The sequence below is a fragment of the Cloeon dipterum genome, chromosome 2 (assembly GCF_949628265.1).
Source record: "Cloeon dipterum chromosome 2, ieCloDipt1.1, whole genome shotgun sequence".
Classification (NCBI taxonomy): Eukaryota; Metazoa; Arthropoda; class Insecta; order Ephemeroptera; family Baetidae; genus Cloeon; species Cloeon dipterum.
In genome coordinates, this window is record NC_088787.1 from 21,304,796 (window position 1) to 21,330,179 (window position 25,384).

Consider the following 25,384-nt stretch of genomic DNA (forward strand, 5'->3'; position numbering starts at 1 on the left):
ATGGTGGCTGGCTCGTGTGTCACACGCGCGTGGCCTACCCCATCTTTTCCTTGCTTTTTCATTACATCTCTAGGGACTCCAATTTCTCGCTCTCTCCCCCTTTTTCCAGAGGCTCGACAAAACATTTTGGAGCTCACTTTTCTTTCTATTCAATGATCAAATTCCATGAACCGTTTATTTGCACAAATTTCTCCTGCGACGTTTGCTGAGATTCTAAGTTAGCCATCAATCTCACATTTCCCAGAGCGAGTTGGTGCTATTTTTACAATTGATGCCAGATACAAACACATTATTTCCTCTTTTTGCCTTGAACTTTTATGATTGGTTTTTCTGGGTACGACTCATATTTTTACTAAAATTATTTATAAAATGACGTAATTTTACCGCAAGCAATCTGAATCAGTGCAATGCGATTATCGAGATGAACTTACTAAGACATGTATTTTTATTATTTATTAACTCTGAAATCCGTCAGAATATCTTTTTACTCTACATTTTTTTTATTGAAGAAAACTGGATTGTCCTTTTAACAATTGGGATAATGTTGTTTGCAACGGCAACGCACGTTTCACCATATTCTTTTACCATATAGAGCCTAAAGAAATTGAAAATGTTTGCCAAAGAAATATCACACTTTTCATGTTTTTGATCTCGCGACGAGGTGGAATACTCCCATTTTTATTTGTTTGAGAGGAGTAATAGAGGAGCGTGTCGTCGACGTTGTCGGCGTTGGAGCCGCTTTTTATCATCTCTCATTTTCTCTAGCTAACAGCTTGAATGTGACGACGAGTGCATTGAGTCGTGTGTGTGTGTGTCGCTGCCGCTGCTGCTGGAAGCCCCAGTCAGCCGCTTCCTTTCTTCGTCGTGCCCTCGCACACACACGCCATGCAGCAAAAGCAGCGAGCGCACAGGTCCCTTTTATACGTTGGGGGCGCATTAGAAATTTTTTGCCCCCTGCTTTTGTGTTCCTTTGCGTTGGCTTTCGCTCTCAAAGACAAGCAACATCTTTTGACTCTACAGCCTGCAGATTGAAAAAGACTTTGGATGCTGCTATTCCAGATGTACGCGAGTATCGATCGCGTATTTTCATCACATTTGGCCTGACAGATTTTCCCCCCATTGAAAACCGCTGAGGTTGAGGTAAACAATCTCCCTCCGCGAAGAGAACTATTGGTTTCGCAGAGAGTGAATATACTTTAACACAATCCAAAAAGCACTCGTGTTGTGTACGCAATTAACTCCTCGGTAATTAAATTCTCAATTGAGGTTTGTAGGTATTTCGTTCGAACGCGTTTCTATTCGCCGAAGTGGGTGGAAACGAATTAAACGTGAAATGGCGGTAAATTTAATTAATTTCGAAGCTTTTAACATTGCAGGACACAATACGCACGAGTGCCAAACATCAAAGCAGCGAAGATTCTACCTCGAAATTGAAATTAAGTCCTTCAAATAAATGCTAATGCCCTTCCAATGTTTGTAATTTGCATTCAAACCGATGTTTTTGATTAAAACTATTGCCGCAACACTCCCTTTTTGGAAAGCATCAATTGGAAATTGATTTTGAGCATGAATTATTTAACATGGAAACACAACTTAAATACGGGCCGGGTTTAATTGAAATTGATATAAATGCAATGCAATTTTTAGAACCATCACAATTTTTCTTGTCAGCAGACCAACAAAAATCCAGACCAGGGATTTTTTAAAGGAAAACCATCCAAGAACAAAAGCCAAATGGAGTATGAGATCTTTTTTCCTCCTCCTAAACGCCAACAATGGAGCACTCTATTAAAATGGTCGTTTTTTCCGAGTGTTTTCCCATCAAAATGTAACAGTTAGAAAATATCCCAGATTATTTGTTTCTTATTTTACAACACACACTGTAAAAATCATTTTGGGTTTTTCTGATGAAAAATCCAAAATGATTTGACGCAGCCCAGCGTCCTCTTTTTTATAAATTCAGGAAAAAAGTTTCTTTCGCTAGCGAAAGAATTGAATTTTCATCAGAAAAACATCTTACACCAATAAATTTTATTAATTATAATTATTTTTCGCACAAAAAAGCTTATGTTCAAACCCTAAAGTTGACTCGTATTCTAACCACATGATACACTGACAAGCTGCTTGTTATTTTGCTCACAGAGGCGAAGGCTCGCATCCTGGGGCCAGCCGATTTGTATGTGAAGACGGGCAGCACGATCAGCCTGTCGTGCGTGATCAGCCAGGGGCCGCATGACCTGGGCACCGTGTTCTGGTACCACGGGCCCACCATCGTCGACTACGACTCACCCCGCGGCGGTGTCAAAATCGAAACAGAGTGGACGGACGCGCTGACCAGCCGCCTCAGGATCACCAACGCTCGCATCACAGACTCTGGCAACTACACGTGCATCCCGACCATCGCGGCGCCAGCCAGCGTCATGGTCCATGTCATTAATGGTGTGTATTATTATTGTTATTTTCTTTGTTAATTAACGCGTGGAAGTTGGAACAAAATTTTGTTTGTTTAATTATTGAGAACAGTATCAAAAATTAAAATCGCGTTGTTTAAAACTGCAAAGAATAATAAATCACAAAAATAGAAAAAGTTTTAAATTGCTTTCTTTTTTAAGGCAAAAAATGCATTTCAAAATTCAAACTGGAAGATTTCAAATAAAAAATATTAAATTAATAATTAAGATTGATTTTCCACACTATATCGGCACAAAATCTTATAAATGAGTCCATTTCAAGATTGAAATGCATTTCACAGAGATAAATACTGCAAAACCCCGACAAATCCTTGTTGCCTTTGCTTAAATCGATCCTTAAATCTTAAAGGATTCAGTTTATGCCAAAACTGGCCTAGGTAGTAACATATTTTTTAGTAGAAAATTTGACTGCAAAGTTAGCATGCTTTTGAAATGGGGAGGACTTGAAATGTTATTTTGTTTTACACCAAAGAGTTTCCGCAAAAAGTAGCATAAACCGATGGATAGATCTCAACGAGATATATGCATCAAAATCTGGCAAAATTTAAATTCTAAAACTCTTAGCATAAAGTCAAATTTTCATTTTTGCACTTTATAGTAACTAATTGTTAAAACTAAAAATTTAATCAACTTGTAACGTTGTAAAGTTTAATTGGCTCGAAACTAGGTTTAACACCTAATTATTCAAAGAGAGAATAATTTTTTGTTATTATATTCCTTTTCATAACAAGTTCTCCATTATTGAAATTGTTGGCCTTATATGAATATTGTTGAGGTGTGATCCTGTTGCTGTTTTGCTTAAATTTCTTGCGTTAGTAGCATTATACATATGTATAAACTGCGATAGCGTTGAGAAATTTGTTGAGTTTGTTGAATTCGTTGAATGCGAGATACGTGTGAATTTTCGGAGTAAATTCCTCGTTAGATCGTACTTTGCGATCCATATCCAAAATCCAATGAAGTTCCCGAGGGTTCGCTGCAGTCATCCGATTCATAAAACAAGAATAATACAAAAAATAAGAATAAATTATTCTCTCTTTGAATAATTACATGTTAAACCTAGTCTCGAGCCAATTAAACTTTACAACGTTACAAACTGATCATTTTTTGCGAAAAATTTGAATAATTTTCAATTGCCGATACCATACTAATTTACTGTAGCTGAAATCTAATTGGGATTTGTTTGGCAATTTTCTCATAAAATTAAATCAGATATTTAAAACTTTTCCTAATGCAGTTTGAATGAATTCGATTCTAATTTTTGAACTCTTGTTGTCAACCTTGTTTACTTGAAATTAAAATTTATAATGGTCGGAAAATCTGTTAGTGAAATGTGTTTGTAGCAATTCGGAGGTGAACTGCAATTTCAAGCGCACGCAACGCTTGAGGGGCGAAATTTAAGCATTTAAGCACACATACAGGTTGAGCACAGTATTAATTTGTTTATGCCGACTCGGCCACATATAGTGAGCAAAAGGCAGGGGGTTCGAATTGCGAGTAATTATCCTCCCCGGCGGGAGAATGAGAGCGAGTGAGGAGGTTAGAGAGAGGAGCAGAGAGACAAATGCTGACTGACTGAGAGACACGCACATTAGAAGCGGCAGCAGCAGAGGCGCAATAATTAGCAATTTTCTGCCTGAAAGTGCACTGGGAAAATTGTAACGCTCGGTTGCCCTGTCTTTGCCGTCGATTCGCCATTTTAATTAAGATTCGTCGCGGAATGGGTAATCAGAAAAACAAGTCAGATGTCAAATTACAATCACGGCAGCTAGAGTAGGCTCGGCGGAGGCGCTCCTCCAACGTGTCGCTAATCAAAATTTAATTCAATTCTTTCGTTAGCGAAAGAAACTTTTTCCTGAATGTATAAAAAAGAGGAGCATGTCTTTTATTAAGGCTGGGCTGTGTCAAAGGATGCCATTTCTGTTTTTTAATTGGATTGTTTTTCTCGGGAAATGGTTTATTTGTGTCCAAATCTCTGTTTTAACATTTCTCGACGCTCGTGTTGACTTAATTAAAATGCCCACGAAGTTTCATCATTTCAAAAGCAACAAACACATGCCATGGAAATTAACTCTCCGCTCTAGTTAAGACTTATTTTTGACATTTTTTCGGATTTTATAATTATAACAAAGAGATGTAATTTGTGGTGGTAATTTTACCGAAAGTAAAATTAATGACTATGGATTTTTTTTAAGTAAAATAGACATGCATTGAATGAGACACAGGTAATTAAATCTCTATATATTAATTTACTTTGAAACTATACAGTTTTGCTGAAAATAGTACTTCTGAATGAAAAAAGACCAAAAAACATTGGGTCGGATTATCTCTAGCAGAAAACAAATCTCTAGAGCATAATAGGACCTGATTACCTAAATAGAACCCTAAAATACGGTTGACCGCAGACTTTTAGTAAATTTAATGGTCTACAGATGAATTTTGAAGGTTTCGACGGTACATACAATACAAATAACTTAAATTACATGAGTCAAGCTCATTTGATGGTCCCGCAAAGACTGAAAGCTCAGAAAAGATACACGATTGTCTAAATTTCATAGGCTTTAGTTACAAACTTTACTTTTTTTAAGGGATTTACAATTATTTAGACAAGCCATGATTTCATGTAAGGATTTTTTCAGAATTTTGGAGACTCAAGATAAAATCTCATTTCACGAAACTTTTATTTTTGAATGCAATTTGATTCCTGAAACACTTACGTTTTTTAATCAACTTTGCAGATACTGCATTGCTGCTCTAGTTTGGTCAGGGTATTCCCTCTTTTCGCTTTTCCAACATTCTTGTTCTAAAAAGCGTCAAATTTTACGCACTGGAAGGCCATCATCGGAGCAGCAATAAAACCGCAACTCCAACTTTACGACACGGGCTCTCTTTACGGCTGTAGCGATTTTCGCGCGTGCGGAATTATGGAAGAAACAGTGCTACTTGAGCTCTGCAGATTGAAATTCGATTGCCTGCCGGAGGGGAAAAGAAAGTGCCAAGACAAAGTTTGGCGTGAGCAGCGAGCGTCATCAAATTTCAATCGACAGAGAGCACACCTTTGGCAGCCTTCGCTCTAATCTGCCGAGTTGAAAAGTAATGGCACGCCGGCTTAGCTCGCGTGCGTGTGCATGTGCGCGACGCGTCGCCGAGCGAAACTTTGCAGCCTCTTTATTCCTGGCTGGCTCGCGTGCTCCTGCGTTAGGTGCCAAATAATAATGAAAGTGCGCGCACACTGGAATTTCACGCCCCTTGATTGCCATAAAGAAGTGAGAGGGAAGAATCTGCTCCGCCGCAGCCTCTCTCTTCTCTCTCTTCTTCCCCGAAAAGCTGATACGGAGACGACGAGGCAATCATTCTTGATATTGAAAGGGTGAGTTTTATTGCGACGCCCAAATTGTGTTGATTCACATCTTGTGGCGCGTGAAAATTGAGTTTCACTCGCGGCCCGAGAGAGTGAGCAGGGAGAGGCCTGCGTTCCTCGTCATTAGCGAAATTGCGCCTCCAAATATGAGACTCGCGCTGCTCCACGGTCGTGGGCTGCGCCGATGAGCAATTAACTGTGTGAAATTTAATATAGACTCGAACGGAACCCAATCTTTCCTGATTATTTGGTCCCCTGACACTTTTAAATTGCTTAGAAATGTCGATTGGAGAGGTAAATCAAATAGAATTTCAGACTTTTTTCAATCGAAAATCGACGGGTCTATATAGGTGGGTTTCAGATGGCTTTTAAAAATCAATTTAGATGGTTTTTGTTTGAACTACTGCTCTGATTGAGCGATTTTCTCACCTATGAAAGCAAATTATCAGAAGGGCTGTTTTTGCACACATTTTTTGCTTGTTAAAATATGGCTCAATAGATTGCTAGCTATATATTCTTCAGTTATTATAAAATATTTTAATATAAATAAAACCAGGCTTCATCCTCGTTGTCAAAATTTATTCGTCGTTTTCATTCCTCGGCTAGTTTCGACGTCATCAAATACATCCTATTCATGAGGCAGTTGAGGCTAGCTCCAAAGACCAAAAAATGTCAAAACTAGCCGAGGATTAAAAACGACGAATTATTTTTGACAACGAGGATGAAGCCTGGTTTTATTTATATTAAAACATAGAAACAACCTCGAGGGGTCGCATAATAATACATATTTCAAAATTATAAAATATTATTTTAAAATTCAAAATTGCGAAATTGATTTAAATTCAAGGCTTACGCTTTAATGTGCGTGGCTTAATTTAATGACTACCAATAGTTTGGTGGGGATCCTTTTTAATGGTTTAATGCCTGAAAAGATAAAAAATGCAGTAATGCGATGATGCGCAATTACTAAAAATCATTCAAATATTTATGTATTTGATCTTTCTCGACACATACCGCATCAACTGGAAAATCAATTCTCCAGGAACTCAAATCCACGGCTTTGGCTAATTTCCTGCTCGCAGGTGGCGCAAAAATAATTTGTCGGGCACGGCAGCGATAAATCCTGATCAGGGCCGCAGGGGCGGAAAAATTGGCCGAATGGGGTTCATCAGGGCGGCCGCACACGCGGGCGTGTAAGTGTAATGTGATTATACCTGCGCCGTTCTAGGGGCGGCACAATGTATTTCTATTACCGTCCATTTTCATTCCGCGCCGCCGGAGCCACCGGCCAGCCGGCATATTCGTCGAGATGCAATTTTACGCCAATCTGATTTGGGCCGGCAGATTTCACAGCACACTGCTGCTGCTGCTGCTGCCGCTGCTGCTGCCGCTGCTTCACAGTGGCTGAGGCGGCGTTGGCGGCGACCGTCGCATTAGGATGGATATGTGTGTACGCCAGGCCCTTTTTTGTAGCCGCTCGAATCAATTACACTGCTCCAGCGATTTTATCTTGTGAGCCTCTCCCTCATCTCGCCGATGCCCCATTGTGCGGTGCAAAACCTCTGCTACAAAGGATTATGCCACTGACCAGTGCTCGCGCTCTCGCACCATTTTTTCCCTCTCGCTCTTGTCCGGCCGGCGAAAAGGAGGAATTAAATGTGAGAATCGTGGCAAATCTCTCTGCTGGCTGTGCTGCTGAGTGCTTTCTCATTTTTCCTGTTCCTGGTGCCTCCTCCGCTGCTGCTTTTTGTCTACCAAGCCGTGCATTATGTTTGGCAGGAAGATGGTATTGTCGCAGACAAGATTGATGTTCCTCGCACAACGGCTTTTACGGCTAATTTTCTTTTACGAGACAGCTGCTTTTCTTACGTTTTACCCAAATTTGTACATAATATCAGCCCTTTAACATCAAAGAATGAAATAAATACAGGAGCTGCACGTGAAGTTTTTCAACTATTATTCTGAAATGAGCTTCAAGCACATACCTATTTCAAAATCCACTAAATTGGTAAATGTTTACCTATCCCTTATGATATTATTATTCTTCTTATGGTCAAACGATTGGGAAAAATTTGATTTTAAAACATTTTAGCTACTAAACTCAATCTCAATTAGTATGCGAAGTGGCAAAAATGTGTACCCGTAGCAATTTTGGAATAATATGATTTAAAACATTCTACATTAAATGAGATTTGGTTTGATAAATGCCATTGATTTTATGTTATAAATAAATTTTTGTGATGGTATGAATTTCCTAATCCATCCAACAATTATTGAAAGTAACTATTTTATGGAAAACCTAACTAAAGCTAACAACTCGCAGAAAAAAAACTCATTTATAGTAGTTGACTTTCTTATTAAAACTGGTAGCATAATTAATGAATGTTTATTCTGAAAAATACAAATATCACAAGCAAGCTTATAACTCCAGGAAGGGAAGAGCCTTAAACAATTAGATTTTTAGTCTCTAGCAGTAAAATTCCAACGAAAAAGTGTTTAATCCGAGCAGTAATCCAAGCACAGGATTTCCGTAAGAGCAGAAATTAATTCAGACGTGAGTGAGCATTGTGGAACACGATGATAAAAATAAAATGAGATAGGCACTCAGAATCAGCATTGACATGAGGCGTATATGAAAAAGCTCCAGAGCAGAGAGGCCGAGGAGGAAACATTCAATTACACGCAAACCTCGCACGTGCGTATTTTTTATTTAAATTCGGCCCGCTGGCGTCACACCGGGATTTGAAACGGATTATACAATAATGGAGCGTTGGGAACTTACACAAAGGCCTTAAATTCGTGCCAAGCGCTGTTTTGCCGCCATAGCGCCACGCAAAAATTTGTATGAATAATAATCTTATTCAAATTTATTTAAATGCGCCGGCGTTTATTTAGAAATTTATTTTTGCGTCACCACCGCCACCGCGCATGCCTAGTACCGCAGACATGTGGTGAAAATGTTGAAACTCACTATCAGTCAAGACTATGCAACCAGCTCGCCTCGTCTGACAAGCGGTTTGCCTACTTCTGCTTCTTAACAACTTTGAACTCTGCAAAAGAAATCATTTATCACGTCATGTTTACCGTAATTTTGTTATTCTGTCTTTCAAATGTTTCCGCCGGTTAATTTTCATGATAACAGTGGGTCGATACTCATGGAGCTGCAAAATATATTTATTTTCCTCTTTTCAAAAAATTTGCTATGCGCATGATTTCTGAGAAAACCAGCTCTAAAGTTTGAATTCTTGTTAAGTGGAGAGCACTGTCTGCCTTCTGAAAGCCGGGACTAAGTCGGCTAATTGGAGAGTTTCGAGGAATCCCTGCACAAAGCAATAAGTTTACACAATGGAGCAATCAGGACGAAAATAATTTAAAACATGAAATGAAGCCTCTTTACATCCCTTTCTTATTTTTCCCGTTGCAAACCGCAGACACCTATTCCACACGAAATTCTGTTTTATACTGTAGATCAATTAATGAATGCAATGTTAATATGAATGAATTTTATTTTGTTCAATAGATTCACTAAATTGAAATATAGTCGGTTGTACTTAAGTATTCTTGAATTAAGTAACCTCAGCTTCAAATTATAAATAAAAATAACCGCGAAAAAGTGGTGGAATACAAAATCAAATCATATATCAATCAATCAATTTTACTAAACACAATTCGTGTACAACTATCTCATCATAACTTGTTACATAAGTAGAATTTGCAGACTTAGCTGCTTGTGTCAGAAAATCAAATATATGCTTCACCTTTCTCAAATGTGTCACAAATAATTGTTGTATTTAACTACGTAAAAAAGTCATGCAATTTTTCTCACGTAGGTCAGTCAAGGCTTGCAAATAGTTTTCAACGTAATGATTAAAATACATTCAGTTAGTTATTTACTTAACAGACACCTAATTCTTGCATGCCCGTTCTGATTTCAGGTGAGCACCCGGCAGCGATGCAACACGGAAACAAGAACCACTCGAACGGACTTTTGAACAACCTATCACTTCTCTTTGTACATAGTTTTACAGTTTTCTTAATAAAATGGCTGAGATGAGAGTGAACGTTTTACATTCCCGTGAATAAAGTGTAAAGATGATTTTTGGAGAAAAATAAATCCAGACGCCTTTTATTTATTTCCTCGTACCTGTTCGGAAAATGATTGATTTCTAAGGAGATCAAACAGCAATAGACACTGGCAGGGAATGACAACAGGAAAATAATTAAAAAATTAACGAGTAACTCAACAGAAGAACTATTCCTAGCGAAGAAGAGATGCTATAGTTATTACGGCTGTGAATAAGAAATTTCCTGGAGAGTTGCTGGAAACTTCAAAGAAAGAAGAGTTGCATCAATTGAAAAAGTTCGTCAATTGCAATAATTTCTTTCCAACCCCCACCGCCCCTCCTAAAGATTTAGAATTCAAAAATTCACTATTAACCGACATTCATAACCCAAATTAAACTTATCTAAAATTGAAAATTATAAAAATAGTATTTAAAACCTCGAAAAATTAACCTAAAATTTGGCAATTTGGAAAAAAACAGCTACAATTAAAAAGATTTCATTATCGTGTATGGAGTTTTAGCTGATTTAGACATCTTCAAACAATATTTTAACTGTTTTTGGTTTTGGCTATTTTTGATAGTTTATTTTGAAAAATGAACGGATATGTGGATTAAAATCCTAAGAATACGTGATTCGAGCTCATTAGATAGTCCCGTGACGATTGGAGGCCCAGATAGATGGCGTATTGTTTAAAATTTAAAGCCCTACTTTGACTGGAGGAATCGCATACGTGGAAGAATGTCCAAAGGGTTTTTCTAGTGCAGATCGCAGTCTCTCTTCACTCCACGCCGCAAATATATTCGGTTCAGCTGCTCTGCTCCACGCCCAGCTAGCCTGGCTTACCTGTTCCAACGGCGGAATTTTCTGCGAATGCCTAATGGGTGCGTTCACCGCCTTTAATTTTCTAAGCGTCTTCCCTACTCTTCTCGCGACAACAACCACTTTGAACCATTTGCTTGGAGAGCTTTAATATGTGTGCACGCACTCGAAGAGCGAGCGCGTCGTCGTCGATGCTGTGCCGACGCATGATTGGTGGCTTCCTTTCGTACGTGACTGATTAATTTAATTAATTACTCCATTAATTGGTACTAAAGGCACGCCAGCTTGTGAGTTGTAGCAACAAAACTTTCAGCTGGAACATGTTCAAACAGCATTGGCTGCGAGAAAGGCAAACTTGATGAGTTTTGTGCTGCTTTAGAATGGCACGAATTCGCGATCCTTAAAGCATTATAATAATTTTCTGCTCCTGATAGTTTCTGTTTAGGATTGGGTATTTAAGAGATGACTTTATATATCGACTGTTTTTTAATTGTTATAATTTGATGGTATTTACAGCAAGGTTCGCAAAAACCCCTAATTTTTCTTTAAGATCTCACTTTATTGCAAATAACGGTTTTTGCGGTTTAATTTGCAATTTTGCGCATTTTTCCGAAACACATGCATTTTTACATAAGATCAATTCCCCTTGATGGATGACCAAAAATAGGGACTTTTACAAAATCAGTTAAAAAGTCACTGGTTTCACCAAGACCGAAAATTTTAACACTACATCGTCATTTTATTGATAATTTGTGACTTTTTTGGCGGAAAACGTTACCTTATCGGGGTTAAATTCGGAAAAATGTGGAACACCAAAACTGATGGCTCTTCCCAGCTGTTTTTTTTTGCGCAAAAACAGTGGTGCATTTATGTGCATGGCGAAATAGGCGAACCCTGATTTTCAGTTTATTTTTCACTCTTTTCTAGCGATTATCTTTACCATTTCCAAGGGAATCTTAATAGCGTCTAGTAAAATCTTTATGGTAAAATTCAGATGGTGAAATAAATCAAGATTTTAGATCGTTAAAAAATAAAATGCGAATTATCAATAGGGAAATTTTGGGTGTAAAAACATTTCTCAAGCTTTTGAGAAAATCAGCAAGAACTCAAAAGAGAAACTGTGCTAAGAACAAATTTACTATTGAAAGTAAAAATTGCTGGCAAAACTTAAGCTAAATCCTATTTTTCAAAAACGCTGAAAAATACAAGATCAATCAAAAAGAAAATTGTGATTTTAAACTAATTTAATGTTTAAAACATATCACTAGGGGAAAAACAATACATATATATCAACAATAATTTAAATTATTTCAATTTCTAGAACCACGGTTTCAAAATTTAAAATTTCAATTTTATCGAAAATCACCCGAATAATGTACATTAAAAATTCAACGCTCTGAAAAAATGAGGACCGTTTTTTCGCATCATGTCAATTGTTTTTTGTTTTATGCACAAGTGTTTTACATGATTTTAAACGGTGTTTGGCTGCAAAGCGTGGCCAGAAAGGATCCTGAATTAAAGTAAAAAATATCATATACATATTCCCCTTTGCAAATACATCAAATTTATTACAAATGTAGTGAGAGCTCAAAGGCTTTAAAAAAATTAAATGCTAGACAATTGTCTCACTCATGAGTCAAAAATCAATCATTTCATCCAAAGAGAAACACTTCACCATCCGCACTGTTGTCCGTAATCTCTTCGAGTTGCTGTTTCGCCTTCTCCGTTTCGAGATAAACGCTGTGGTAGTGTGGCGCGATGACCACCCTGAAGTGGTACTGGCTCATATTTGGCTTGATTTCGAAGCTGGGCTGCACCAATGGGTAGGTGGTCTTGAGGCGGCGACCGCGGAAATAGTAGTCCTGGATCAGGTACTCGAATCTGAAGAGGCCAACCGGAAGCTGCGTTGTGTGGAAGATTAGACTGTCCAGGTAGCCATCCTGGTCCGTCAGGCCACTTGACATCATTTCCAAGCACTCGCCTTCATTCAGTTTGTACAGCTTCACCTCGACGCCTTCCGCGGGCAGTCCGGTCATCGAGTCTGTTATCTAAATGATAAATTTGAATAAAAATATTTTTGTGAAACTACTTGTATTCCTCAAACGCACCTGTGAGGATATGACAGCGCAGTCCCTCCTAAGTCTAAGATACTCCTCAACCGTGGCCTGCAGGACGTCATTGTTTCGGACGGTGGACGTGCGAACCTTTGCCACAAGTTGGTGCGCCTTGGACTCGGCGTGTTTGATAAGCGTATCGTACAGCGGCTCGATGACGTCCTCGCAAAACGTGCAGTAGGCCTTTGTAGTCGGTCCAGATCGCTGGTTGGTGTCCAGTTCAGGGCCCCTGGACAGCCACGGTTGGAAATGCGGCAGCTCCTCCCATTCCTTCCGGTATCTGGGTGTCTGGTACAAGCTGCGAACGTGACGGCTCATCTAGAAATTTAATAAAAAAAATTTAATTTATATAAAGAGCGAAAACGCATCAACTTACGATGAAAATGAGCCTTCAATAATTTTTCTCTGAATTTTGTGTTTGTTTACGTTGTTTACAAAATCAAATCTCGTGCATGTGACGTAGTGCGTGAAATCACCGCTTGGTTGGTTCGCTCATTGACAGAAAGAGAAAGATGGTCTTTCATTGCAGCACCATCCAGCGACAGCTATTGAAACGAAGCGCAGCCGCCCAATCAGAGAGCGGCATAATTGACCAAGCAACCAATCAAATATGTTTCAGGAAGGATTTCGAAACAGAATCTGATGTTTAAAAATAGATAGACACAATCGTCTTCGTCTTAGCCTGTCTTAGCTCCGGCACGTACTAGTCTCCCAGTCTCGTTTACGTTTTTCGCTTTTGTTTTTATTGGGTTTGCTCGTTCGAGGTGCGATTAATGTTGTTGTCGACGCTGACAAAAGCCGTTCGCAGACAGAGACACCAGGTGCACAGTTCGGCGGCTACCAAAATGCCGAAGAAGGACTCGAAAAAAGGCGAGCCCAACAAGCAGGACATCAAGCACGAAGAGGAGTGCATTTCTGTCGACAAATCGGGCAATATTTGCCTCAAAGTCCATGCGAAACCTGGGGCCAAAATGAATACCATTACAGGTAGATAAAATAAAATACATATGTATAGATATGTAATGTTGATCATATTTAATACAAAAAATGTATCTACCGTAGGTAGATTTTGCACTCTATTAATATGAATCAAATAAAACAGGTTTAATTTGATATTGATTGACAAGGTTGTAAGGGATCTTGTTATTTCCGCGTGTTGCAGACATAAGTGATGAGGGAATAGGAATCCAAATAGCAGCTCCTCCGGTCGATGGTGAAGCCAACAGTGAAATTGTTAAGTACGTGGCCTCTGTCCTTGGATTGAGAAAAAGCGACGTCACTTTGGACAGGGTCAGTTGAATAAAATAGACATAACTAACAGGACAGTATGTGATTTTCATATTTTTCAGGGTTCTCGGTCAAGACAAAAAGTCTTGGTCGTTTCTGGAGGAAAACTGAGTGTGAGCCAGGTCAAGGAGCTCATCCAGAAGCAAATTGGATCATGATTTCATAAATTGGTGTTTCCATGTAAGGTAAGCTTATCAAATTTAATTTTATCTAATCACTCTATCGCGTGATGGACAGAAGTTAGATCTTTGCTGCTTTCATCTATCACATTAAAAAATGACTTATGATATAAATTAATGTCCGCCGATTAGTCACACTCGGCCTCGTGCATTTCGCACCACTGCGGCGTGATGGCGGAGGCCTGGATTCCTCTGTACTTGTAAATCGTCCTTGTCCATCGCAGCAGTCTGCGAAGGGCGCCTTTACTGCTACTCGGGTTGCTCCACAGCCTTTCAGCCAGCGACGCTGATCGTGGCCACAAAATTGCGTCCATGGAGCGTTCATCTATTAGCTCTGACCACAAAGCCACCTCGCCGCCCAGAGCCTCAATAGGGACCTAGAAAATATAACTTTTTTAATTGACTCTGGGTCTTAAAAATAAAAACGTGAAAACTGCAGCGCAGTCAATAGGATTTGCTCAAATTGGGGATTTTTTGCTTTGTTTTCATCTCGGATTAGTCTTTCATTCACAGCCAGATATTTTAAAAATAAAAAATAGCTTCCCTTGGTAGTTATTAATTTTGATTATTAACTATTGTTTTCTGAGCTTCCAATCGTTACTGAATGAATACAAATAATGCCATTTTGGCTCGCATTGTTAAGGCACTCTAAGGAGTGTCAAAGCAATGGGAGGTATTTGAGCAGTTCGGAGATCTAATACTGGCTACCCAATGTCAGAGATGGCAAAAAGTGGTTAGTTTAGTGACTCGAATTGCTCAAATTGCTCGACGGGCTGGGAGGCGCACCGGCGCCGACTCGCTACTTGCTGGTTTGCACCTTTCCAGCATGCGTGATTTGGCTTCACGGGACGAATGTCTAGCGTTTCAATGCAGTCCTCGGTGCGGAGGCAAGTGGCCCTTGAGTGGGCTGGGTCCCTGTGCGGCCTGGTGCGCCCATGTTATCTGTTCGCGGTGTTATTGGGACCCGGGTTTCAGCATTCGTGCTAGTGCAGTGCGCGCCCTTCCCGGTCCAAGAGGACGGGGATAAAAAGAGCAAAAAAATTTAAGATATATGAACCAGTCTAATCATCCATTAAAGTTAAAACCATTGTGAAAGTGTCTAAATCGGTTATAAATCCGCATTAAATGGCAAATATTAAGTTTAAGCTACAAAAATTTCCATTTTTAACTCTCACAGGGATGTTTTTCAGCCCGGAAATTCGTGTAATGAAGTAATTTTTTCTCTATTACCAAAATTCACTTATGTATATTTTTGACACTTCTATGCCATTTTTTGCTTGAGAAAAATATCCTTTGCATCTTGAATGCAATGAAAGGAGATCAAATTAAATCTGAAAGTGGTCATACCCTGGCCTCATACACCTTCTTCCAATTGGCGTATTTGGTGATGCCCCAGAATCCGTGGTCCAGGTACCACGCGTCCTTGATGCTGACTATAATTCGGTATCCGCGGCTTAGAAGATCCTGGTTCAGGGTCTCATTGGCGGGCACCCAGGTCTGGATGACGTAGCGGGCGGGGTCGAGCGTGACAGCAATGCTCTCGGGCTCAGTCAGCTGGCTCGACCAGAGAATCACACTTGGCGGCTTTTTGTTTGTCTGGTTGTACGCCTGGTCCAGTTCCTTGAGCGCCTTAGCCTGGAAGTACTGCCACGCCCACATGTAATCGTGGTCGGACAGGGGCCTCTGCGTCCTTTGAGTGGCCAGCCAATCGGTTACGTTGTTCGCCTGCTTCCAACACTCGAGGAACACCTCGTCGCCGCCCATGTGGAACACTGTGTCTGCGTGAGGAGCGAAGGCCTCTAACATTTCCCTAAGAAAAATGCTTAAATGAAAATCGACTTTCGTGGAAAGGGAATTTGGAATCTATACAAAAAAGGGTTTTAGATGTTTTTACTGGATATAAAAACTGGGGAAAATAGGAAATTTTGTCAGTATTCAGAATATGTTTGGTCTTTTTGCTCAGCCAAATATTCAATAAAAAATAACAATCCTCAAAACGTACCCTTTTGGAACATTTTAATTTTTTCCCCAAAATGAAAACTATCGATTTGTCTCATTAAACAAAAATGATCGCAGTTTCAGCCCAATTTTAAGTCACTTTAAATTTAATTCATAGAAAATTGTGAAATAATTATAATAAAACGAAGGAAAATCTAACAAACTCATCAAAGCCTAAAGCTTCCTAAAAAACTTGTCTTCGTATTTTAAAACCGCGTCCAAAATTCCCAACCCTGATTACTGGGTAAAATTTATAACTCAAAAAAGACCATTAATGACATGGAAACTCACTTGTAGAGCTGTCCCAAGATGGCGTAGACATTCTGATTTGCGGGGTTGAGCTGCCCGCAGGGTGGCTGGATGCAGAGCTGCCGCCACGGCTGCTGCCCGACGCAGACGGCGAGCTCGCCCATTCCCTTCTCAGGGCCCCACTGCCAGCCCTGTCCGGCGTGGGCAGGCGCGTCCAGCTCGGGGATGAGCCTCACTCCCCTGGCCATCGCATAGGCGGACAGCTCAGCCAGTTGCTCCAGGGTGTAGGTCTCGGCGTCCGAGTAGGCTCCCCACGTGGACAGCTCGGGCACCGCTTTGGACACCAGCGGGAAGCTGTGCGAGTCGGTCAGGTGCAGGTGCAGCACGTTCAGCTTGCATCGGCCCATTACGTCCAGCGTGCGTTTTATCGCAGGCAGGGAGATGAAGTGGCGCGCCGTGTCCAGTGAAATGCCACGATGCGTGAACGCTGGCTTGTCGTTCACGATCTGTAGGGTTTAAATTTTAAATTTTCGATAAAGAATGGAAATATCCACCTTTGGTATTTAATACGTTTAAAAATTAGAAAACCCCACTATTCTGCTATTGAAAATTTAAATAAATATACACAGATAATAGATACCCCCTTCCCAATAGTATACATAGATCAAAGGGATTCTTTTGCTGGAAATTTGATACTTTTTGGCTAACAAGAAACGCACAAAATCGTTCTTGGAGGTCAAATTACCAAAATTTGATGGGGAAAAAACAGTTTAGCGCATTGCATAACTGACGAACCCTAAAACCCTTCGACTTGCACATTTTTGTTTGCTTGAAATATAAAAAAAAAATTCATAAAATGCTCACCATATATATAGCCTTGGAATAAAATGGACGGGAAAGTGTGCAAACCCTGGTTTCAAGTTTCAGTCAGTCATGCAACCTTCTCTTGATTTAGAATTTGGATGAAAATTTGAGATGTTGGAGTCAAAAAATATCGATTCTTTAACAGAAATGACAAATTCCATCGCTGAAAATGTATTCCTCAAACGTTTCAAACCTGAATTTAACACAATTATGTTTTCGCAAAGTGTCGATAAACTATTTTTGTGGAAAAATATAGTGAAATCATTAATTTTGACAATTTTTCGTTACTTTTTGATTGCAGAACGTACCTCAGCGCCACTAAGGAGATAGAAAAACCCACTGCTACTTCCGCCCTTAGTCATAAGTTGTGCCAAAGTCTCCAATCCATGTCGTGCGCCAAACACAGTGGCTGCCCTGATCTCCGCAGTAACCACGCCTCCCTCCGTCGTGCCGCTGTCCATCTGCACTCACAGTAAGTCTGCTATACTTTTTTCAAAATTTAATTTAATTACATAAAATGAAATTGAACTACATCAAACTTCGTCATTTTGTTAAAAAAATAAATTACATTAATATGAATGTCCTCTTAATAACAGGGAAATCAGCCGAAAATTGCCATTAGCAAACGTATCCTGGTTTTATTCAGCTATAACGAACAAATAATATTCCCACTTTCTCCCGTGTCAAATCAATAACAATCCATAAATTTTACTGGGACAAATTACGGTGACCCTTCCTGCAAAATATTCAGTTTTGAAGCCCCGTATACCTTGAGCGAATAAGACTCGTCAGTGCCCCACTCAAGGTGTCCGATTGTGGGGTCTTCGACGGTGATCTTGACCTCGAGCGTGTCGCTGGTGGGTTCCTCTTGGGCCGGACAGCTGGTGGGCCGGTCGCACGCCAACAAATTGACCGTCTCGCGAAAAACGTTCTGCATCTGTTCGAGGAGGCCGGGCTGGATCGAGACGAACATGATGGCGTTGGCGTTGATGAGGCGCAGCGAGTTATTCAGGGTGACCTGTCCAGTGGGCTTGGGCCACAGCGGCCCCGCCGGCTGGCTGCATAGCAACGAGCACTCGTCGTGCGAGTCAAAGCGCGAGCCTACCAGGGCAACCGCCTCGTCGCGGCCCGTCCTAGCGCAGTTGCCCTGGTTGCACCACCAAACCCACGGAGATCCATCGGCCGTCCTGAAAATTATCACTGGAATTTAAAAAAACCCTGGGGTTGAAATATTTATCAAAAAATATTAGATATTTATAGGGTTGTGCATTTTAGACACTGACTGTATTTAAAAAAAAAATTGGACGATCAAATGAGCACGAATTACAAAATTTTGAACTAATTCACCAGTTGCGAAAGCCCGCTAGTGTTTGAAGCCGCCAATAGATTGCGCTAGGGATTACTTTCGGTTTTAATTTAAAAAAATTGTTTAGCACATTTCTATAGTGAATGACTGAACCTATTTAGGTTTTTGGCACATTAAATGAAATCATTATAAGGGCTGAATTTGTAGCAGCATGATTTAGTCTTAAATCGCAACGGATTTTAAGTGCCTATAAATTGAAAGTATACGGGGGCGTCATCTTTGGCAGTTTCAAACACTAAGGGCGTTCGCAAATGGTGAATTGAACCATTCTTAAAATTTTTTCAAATAACCAGAACCGTCCAAAACTGTACTAAGCCATTTAATTCGACCAAAATCAACGAGGTAATTCAAATTTTCAGTTTGTAGGAGCGAATTTATAATTTTTGACAATTTTATAACCAAATATCAGTTTAAAAATTGATGTTTGTAAGTATAGATTAGGTTAAGTTGATGCATTAACCATTTTTTTCCATTTAGTAATTTATAATTCTTTTTTGTTGGAAAACAAATTCCAGTAGTTCATTGTAATGAAAAACTGGAAAAACTATTTGTCCTCTATAACCATGTTGTGTTCATAAAGCGTGTAAATCAAATTCTTAAAGTTAAAAAAAGGAAAACAAGAAAATTCTCCTTCTAAACTGGTATTTAATTTGTAATACAAACGATGCACCAAAAACTTACTAGATCGATCAAGTAGCCGTCTATATAGTATTCCCCCTAGCCTTCTAGCCTTTTACATTTTTCCTGTTGTCATCTCTAAAAGTTAAATGTAGCAGGGATAATTTATACATTACCAATTTTACTTTTTATCACATTGAAAATTGAATTGAATAAAAATTTGGCTTCATTCCGATTTTTGTTTTAGATCGCCGCCACTTGCGTTCCCAATCGGAAAAATCAACAAAGAGGTGCAACAGGAAACGCGACAGCCGCACCCTTTAAGACTGAGAATTGTACACCACTCCTTTTTAAATTCTGGCCCCTCAGGCCAGTCTTGCAAATCAAAACGTGTAACATTCCTGCCATGGACTATTGACTCTCATTCTGAACATCTTTACAGATCGACCAACTACCAAACCAATGTATTTTAACTATACTGCACTTTGGTGTTGAATGGAATATAAATATATTGATGTTTGTATGTCACGATTTAAACGATTCTTTTATTGACTTACCCTGATTCGGTGGAATAGAAAACGGCCGATGCGATGAGCAGCAACGCGAAACGTTTTAGAGCCATATGGGCTGCAATCCGAATCAACGAAAGCTTAGAGCTAGTTTGCGAACAACACAGTGTGTGGTTAAATTTACAACAACTGCTAATGCGGTTCTTGATTATCACGCTTCCGGCGATTGGAAGCAGTACAGCGACACTATGAATAATTTATCAAGCGTAACTCCTCACTTGCACGAATGGCATGAAAGCTGACGGCTTCTCTGGATGAAAATGACTCTCTTTATCCGCTGCTCTGAAAATTGAAGGGATACATATCAAAAATGTATTTTCGGGTTGCATAGCTTGCTGGTAAATACGAGTCAATTTCTCCGGGAAACTGGAGAGAGGATATTTCCAGGTTATGTTATAAATTAAAAATTCATCAGCTTTCCTATTTTGCCGAGATTTTTGCCCTAGCCTAGCACTCTTTGCGCTGAATTATAATGTCAAACTCATACCCTCAATTCGATTTGTCAATAAATATTATTTTGATTTTTTCCAAATCAGAAAAATTGTCGATTCAGATTACATTTTATTTTAAACCAAATTTAACGTAGCCTAGTAGCTTATACAGCCATAGAATGTCTCCAGTTCTCTATATTCAAGATTTGAACGTCCGACTCGAAAACCACCAAGACAAATCTGCAATTAAAATATAAATGTTGGAAATGAAAAAAGCCGCATTTTTTAAATAGACGCAGCTAACCAGATTATAAAAGCAGATTTTTTTAATTCAGTAAATTGTAATCGAACTTATCCGTGTAAACCAAAAGTCTTCCAGTCTCTTATAAAAAAATAATTAGAAATATTTGAAACAAAATAAACCACATCCCCTCGTTTTATCGCTAATTAAGATAGAAATTGAAATGGAAACGGCTTTAATCATTTTTATTGCTCCTTAGTTATTCATAATAATCATATTTCCAATCTGAATGTGAGTTTAGGTCAAATCTTGTAACCATTCCAGCGCAAAAGAATTGTGCAAACAGGTCTACTCGTCGGTTAAATTATGCAGGATGCGCGAGAAGCAGGAAAATAATAATGTGAAAAGTACGTACTCACGTTGTTCTACTCCTTTGCTGCTTGGATGGAGGTCAGCGCATAACTGGCGTCTGCACCTCGCCTTCTCTTTTATATTCTCGTTGTGGTGCGCGCGCGGTGCGGAGGAGGAACACGCCCGGGGCCGCTATATTTACAACAAGTGCTGGAGCCGGCGTCGGTCTGTTCGCCATCTATCAAAATTGATGGTGCTTTTGAACTTGCCTTTCAGCCGTGTGCACATTCAATAACCGAAATATGTTCGCGCACGATAAACTTGGATCTGCTGGCTGGGCGAAGTGCCACCATCACTCCTCCATCAGCCAGCATGAATTTGATCTATTTTGCAAGCCAATGACACCGAATAGGATTTTTGATAATTTGTAATCAGATCATGGCATGCTATTCCAATAATATTAAATATTTTGCTGATATTTTTACTAGTCCAATATGCATGTGCTGAATTGATAATATTTTTACAATATCAGCCGCAGCTTGAATATCATAGTTCTAATGCGAATGTATTTTTCTCACAGTTGCCCGATTTCAATGAAATTCATACAAACTGCTAATAATTACAAGCCCTTCAATATAAATGTTCATTTGAAGTCCAATCTCTTTTACAATGAAATAAAATAAATAAATATATATTTTTTATTTTTTCCGATTGTTTCTTTGTGTTTTAATTAGACCTCTTTCTGCATAAAAAATTGAAATTTTTTCCTTCATAAATATTCTCTGGCTAATTTAATGAGTTAAAATTTTCCAGGTTTCCTTTTAAATTTGAATTTTGAGAATCGGCTCCAAAGTTAGCATGGTATTGAAGCGGCAAGCGATGTCACTTTGTTGATAATCATGATTCCTTTCGCTGCAGAAGGGAAAATTAGTTCATAATATGCAAACCACTGGATAGATCGCGACGAGAGGATTTGAAATCAAGTGAAAAAACAATTACAAACCGTTTGCCTTATTGTTGCCTTATATATACAATTAGGAATATATAAATGAAAGTCTTATATTTAGTTTCATCACATACAAACCAATGTATTTTGTTTTCGTCGTCTTTACAAATATCATACATATTTTACATCAAGTAATGCATAAAAAACATTGTTTTACTTTCCTTCTTTTCGTTACGACTCAATCAATGTTCTGCTTTTTCATATAAATAATCAGTATATTTATAATAATGCAATGTCGGATTCCTCGCGCTAAACACGTGCAAAATTCCGTCATTCGTCATTACCGCCTTTCAGAGTGAAATAAATAATTTCGAACATTTGCCGGCTCGAAACCGAATTTATTCTGTACATATAAATTTGCCATCCGAGTCGGAGCGTAATTTTACTTTTTACATAAATCACAGATCAAATCGAAGATTCCAAAAATGCCATCCTTCTCGTGTCCACCACAATCAAAAAGTCGCGCCGCTGATTGAATTGAACGGAAATCCACGTCTTATATAGAAGAATAATGCTTTTACAACGCTATTTCATAGGTTTGATTTCCTCGTCCTTCCTGCGCCGAACGAACGATGCACGCACGCACGGCACGGAATCACGCATAAAAACGACGCTGATTATTATTGCTTGTCTTTCTGTAGGCCTGCTCCAAAAAACGGGCCCTAACATTATTTATCGTTCCCGTGCGACAAAAGTAAAAAATTAATTGCTTTGCTGAAGAATAGATTTTTTCGCACGTCGCCACGTGTCCGTAGTTAACACCTAATTATTCATTATCATTTAAAGGAACATCAGTGCAGTGGGCTATGTTTTTGTTCGTTTAAATGGAGAGAATAAGAAAAATGGATTCTGATTGTTTGCAACAGCAAAGAAATTAATTGTATATATTCCTCGCGCGACACCGATGCGGGAAATTATCTAACTGATATTTACTCTTACGTGTGTACTGAAAAAGCTCGTTTCTCCAGACAATTTGAGATTTATACACATTATTTATTAAGTTAATTCCAACTCTTCCGAACGCACTAACCTTTGAAAAGAACCGACGAATCAAAGCTGCGTTGTGTGTGTGTGTTTAAGTGTAAAAATGGTGTGTTTGTGTATAGAAAATGAACCCAGTTTTGCTCATTGCGATATCGTTAATCGGACGTGTCATTGTATGCATTCATTGTTTAATGTAACATTATGTATTATGGCAGCAGTAGAGGCTAATCAAGAGACTTGACGAAAAACGAGAACACTCTCCTGTAAAGCAAGCGGAAAAGAGTCGAGTTCGAATCTGGAGATTCGCCGGAAAACGGAACAGAAAAAGAAATGCAGAAACCGAGGCGTGTGTCAATGTCTTGATTATTTCAGTTAGGAACCTGTTGATACCGTCACGAAAATCATCGAACAATCAATTCATTGTCAACCCAGGAATGTCTATAAATTCATATACATCTGCGGTAAAATCCAGCGAGAAACGCGCGCACCGAACGTCCCACTTTCGAATTTCGTATCTGTAGACTGCAAAAGTTTCATTTTTTTTGTTTAATTACACACGAGATAATTTATGCATTATAACATCGTTTTGAAGCGGTCATTTACAGCAGCTTGAAGAGTTCGTGCCCTTTTCAAAAATAACCCTGATGCGTATGTTATTTCTTAATAAAAAGTAGAGCTTTATCACATTGCGAGTAGCTGTTGTAATAAATACACACAATAGTACATCATCGTTTCAACTAACACGAGTGACATTAATTAGCGGTAGTTCTAAATAATAGCGGGTCGTTCGGTTTCTCAATTACATTTCCACGTCTCGCTTCAAATGGTTTTTACTTCAAATAGAATGGCGGCTTACACAAGAGTGGGGGTGTATGTTTATTACTCCTTATCACATGTTTTTAATTTAAGGGCGAGGTACAGCACTGGGATCCTGAAGCGAGTTGCGATTTTTATGCTGGAGGCTGCCTTGTTTAGTTGAGTTTTGGACGAATTCTCATTACAGTTTTGACAAGATTTACAATCGGAGCCCTGGCGGTGGCCATTACTGCACACTGGGATCCCGGCGCGGAACAAAATAATATATATAAGCTACGGAACAGTTTGGTACGGGTCTGGCAACCCTCGATAGAATGTACTGAAACTTAAATCGTCAGAAAGCTGGCTGCTAAGTAAGGAGAATATGAAAATCATCGTCGCGGGATGGCATGGCAGGCATGGTTTTTCTTCTTCGCACTCGCACACTCGAACAAACGAACGAAACAACACTGATATGTCGCGTACATTTAAAAGCATTCGCTCAGCTCTCTTTTATTCCTACTTATTCGTCTAGCCGAGAAGTTTGATTTCCGCGTATTCGTTTTACTCACCCTCTCGCTACGAGTACAGTTTTTGTCTGTTTTAAATAGGGACGGGTCTCTCGAGTGATTTGACTCCTTTTTGGCAAAAGGGAGGGCGCGCACAAACGCTGAAACGATTTTCCGCCCAGTCTTGGGGAGATTACATACGTACACACATATGTGAAAAGCATAAAATATATTGATCCCGACGCGATTCGATCGAAAAACGAGTTGGCGTGTTAAATATTGGAATATTATATTAAAACTGAAAGAAAAAAAAATATCGCCCCGGAGTAAAAGTCCGGGTGTGGATATCGAATGACTACTGTTTCGATGGAAAAGCGCGACGGGACTTTAGCTAAAGAGATTCATGGTCACGTTTAAAAAAAAGAATGGTACAGTCCGTGCTATTTACACCATCACATATTCTCATCTGCTGCGAGTGTCACTGTTTTTGCTCTCACTTGTCCGCGTCAGTTTCAAATTTGTTCGTTTAAGTAAGATCAGGAACCATTTACGAGAAAGGGCGGGGAGAGACGCACTAGACGAGGAAGCCCTCGGAGAGGTTGGCCTGGATTTGGGCGCGCATCGCCTGCACACTGTTCATGATTTTCTTCTGGTGGCCGACGAGCGTGATGCCGAGCGCAGTCAGTTCTTTCACTGTCAGCCGCACCACCGCGTCTATGCTGCAGATGCCAGCACGCTGGAAGTTGTCCGTGTAGCGCGCCATCTTGATCGACGACAACCACTCCTCCACGCTGGTGAACTGCGTCAGGTCGGGCGCGTTCGCCGACAGCGGGTTGGCGTTTCTAAGGCAGCACGGACAAAAAAACCGCTCGGTCAGACCAAATGAGGAACTACGGGGCGCCAATGCTTGAAAGGCACTCAGGGCAAAAATCTAGCTTTTCTTACTTTGCATTAAAAAAAAAATGAAAAAAAACGATCAGCTGGTAGTGCGTATTTATTAATACGAAGAATGTTTTTTTATTGCTACACCATCCAACAGGGTTTGAAATTGTAAGAAAATTTGCCAAAGGAAAATGTCCTCTTCTCTACTATAAAATTACAGAGGCG

At 39.6% G+C, this 25,384-nt stretch overlaps 5 protein-coding genes across 12 annotated transcripts in view; 2 read left to right on the forward strand and 3 right to left on the reverse strand.

Moving 5' to 3' along the window:
• LOC135936295 (protein amalgam-like) overlaps positions 1–9,946 on the forward strand; it is a 208,767-nt gene extending 198,821 nt beyond the window's left edge. The window contains exons 5-6 of the mRNA XM_065479056.1: positions 2,143–2,439; positions 9,768–9,946. Coding sequence (XP_065335128.1) covers positions 2,143–2,439; positions 9,768–9,886 — 416 coding nt within the window. The 3' untranslated portion in view covers positions 9,887–9,946. The remainder of the gene's footprint in view (positions 1–2,142; positions 2,440–9,767) is intronic.
• A 1,996-nt stretch (positions 9,947–11,942) lies between these two features.
• Positions 11,943–13,347, reverse strand: LOC135935590 (uncharacterized). Its single transcript, XM_065478045.1, has 3 exons — positions 13,207–13,347; positions 12,825–13,148; positions 11,943–12,764 (listed from the first exon to the last, which is right to left on the reverse strand). Exons 2-3 carry the CDS (start codon positions 13,146–13,148, stop codon positions 12,369–12,371), a joined length of 720 nt encoding a protein of 239 aa, XP_065334117.1. The 5' UTR covers positions 13,207–13,347; the 3' UTR covers positions 11,943–12,368.
• Positions 13,348–13,492: 145 nt separating this feature from the next.
• LOC135935592 (UPF0235 protein C15orf40 homolog) lies at positions 13,493–19,928 on the forward strand. 2 transcript variants are annotated; one of them, XR_010574233.1, is made up of 5 exons: positions 13,493–13,817; positions 13,993–14,120; positions 14,180–14,302; positions 17,709–17,879; positions 19,639–19,928. XR_010574233.1 is itself a non-coding variant. In XM_065478047.1 (3 exons), exons 1-3 carry the CDS (start codon positions 13,604–13,606, stop codon positions 14,273–14,275), a joined length of 438 nt encoding a protein of 145 aa, XP_065334119.1. In that variant the 5' UTR covers positions 13,493–13,603; the 3' UTR covers positions 14,276–16,686. The 2 variants fall into 2 exon arrangements, 1 of the variants encoding a protein (XP_065334119.1); XM_065478047.1 differs by lacking the exons at positions 17,709–17,879; positions 19,639–19,928 and having other exon boundaries at positions 14,180–16,686.
• Positions 13,841–24,016, reverse strand: LOC135937515 (chitooligosaccharidolytic beta-N-acetylglucosaminidase-like). The gene is made up of 8 exons (XM_065480666.1): positions 23,993–24,016; positions 21,052–21,175; positions 20,179–20,242; positions 18,177–18,594; positions 17,716–17,868; positions 16,586–17,049; positions 15,644–16,106; positions 13,841–14,673 (listed from the first exon to the last, which is right to left on the reverse strand). The coding sequence occupies exons 1-8, from the start codon at positions 24,014–24,016 to the stop codon at positions 14,425–14,427; spliced, it is 1,959 nt and encodes a 652-aa protein (XP_065336738.1). The 3' UTR covers positions 13,841–14,424.
• The window catches only part of Eph (Eph receptor tyrosine kinase), a 104,361-nt gene continuing 101,017 nt past the window's right edge, over positions 22,041–25,384 (reverse strand). For 6 of the 7 annotated variants that reach the window (XM_065479654.1, XM_065479653.1, XM_065479652.1 and 3 more), the window contains one exon: positions 22,041–25,119. In XM_065479654.1, the coding sequence (XP_065335726.1) occupies positions 24,852–25,119 (268 nt within the window). In that variant the 3' untranslated portion in view covers positions 22,041–24,851. The remainder of the gene's footprint in view (positions 25,120–25,384) is intronic. The other variant, XR_010574375.1, reaches the window with a different exon arrangement.

Excerpts from the sequence above, each read along its gene's own strand:
- LOC135935590 (XM_065478045.1), bottom strand. The coding sequence starts at position 13,148 with ATGAGCCGTCACGTTCGCAGCTTGTACCAGACACCCAGATACCGGAAG. Across the intron at positions 12,765-12,824 it reads GCGCTGTCATATCCTCACAG|ATAACAGACTCGATGACCGG; the intron begins GTGCGTTTGAGG and ends TTTATCATTTAG.
- LOC135935592 (XM_065478047.1), top strand. The coding sequence starts at position 13,604 with ATGTTGTTGTCGACGCTGACAAAAGCCGTTCGCAGACAGAGACACCAG. Across the intron at positions 13,818-13,992 it reads CAAAATGAATACCATTACAG|ACATAAGTGATGAGGGAATA; the intron begins GTAGATAAAATA and ends CGCGTGTTGCAG. Across the intron at positions 14,121-14,179 it reads GCGACGTCACTTTGGACAGG|GGTTCTCGGTCAAGACAAAA; the intron begins GTCAGTTGAATA and ends CATATTTTTCAG.
- LOC135937515 (XM_065480666.1), bottom strand. The coding sequence starts at position 24,016 with ATGGCCACCGCCAGGGCTCCGATT. Across the intron at positions 20,243-21,051 it reads CAGCAAAGGAGTAGAACAAC|AGCAGCGGATAAAGAGAGTC; the intron begins GTGAGTACGTAC and ends TTCAATTTTCAG. Across the intron at positions 18,595-20,178 it reads CTTTCATGCCATTCGTGCAA|GACGGCCGATGGATCTCCGT; the intron begins GTGAGGAGTTAC and ends GATAATTTTCAG.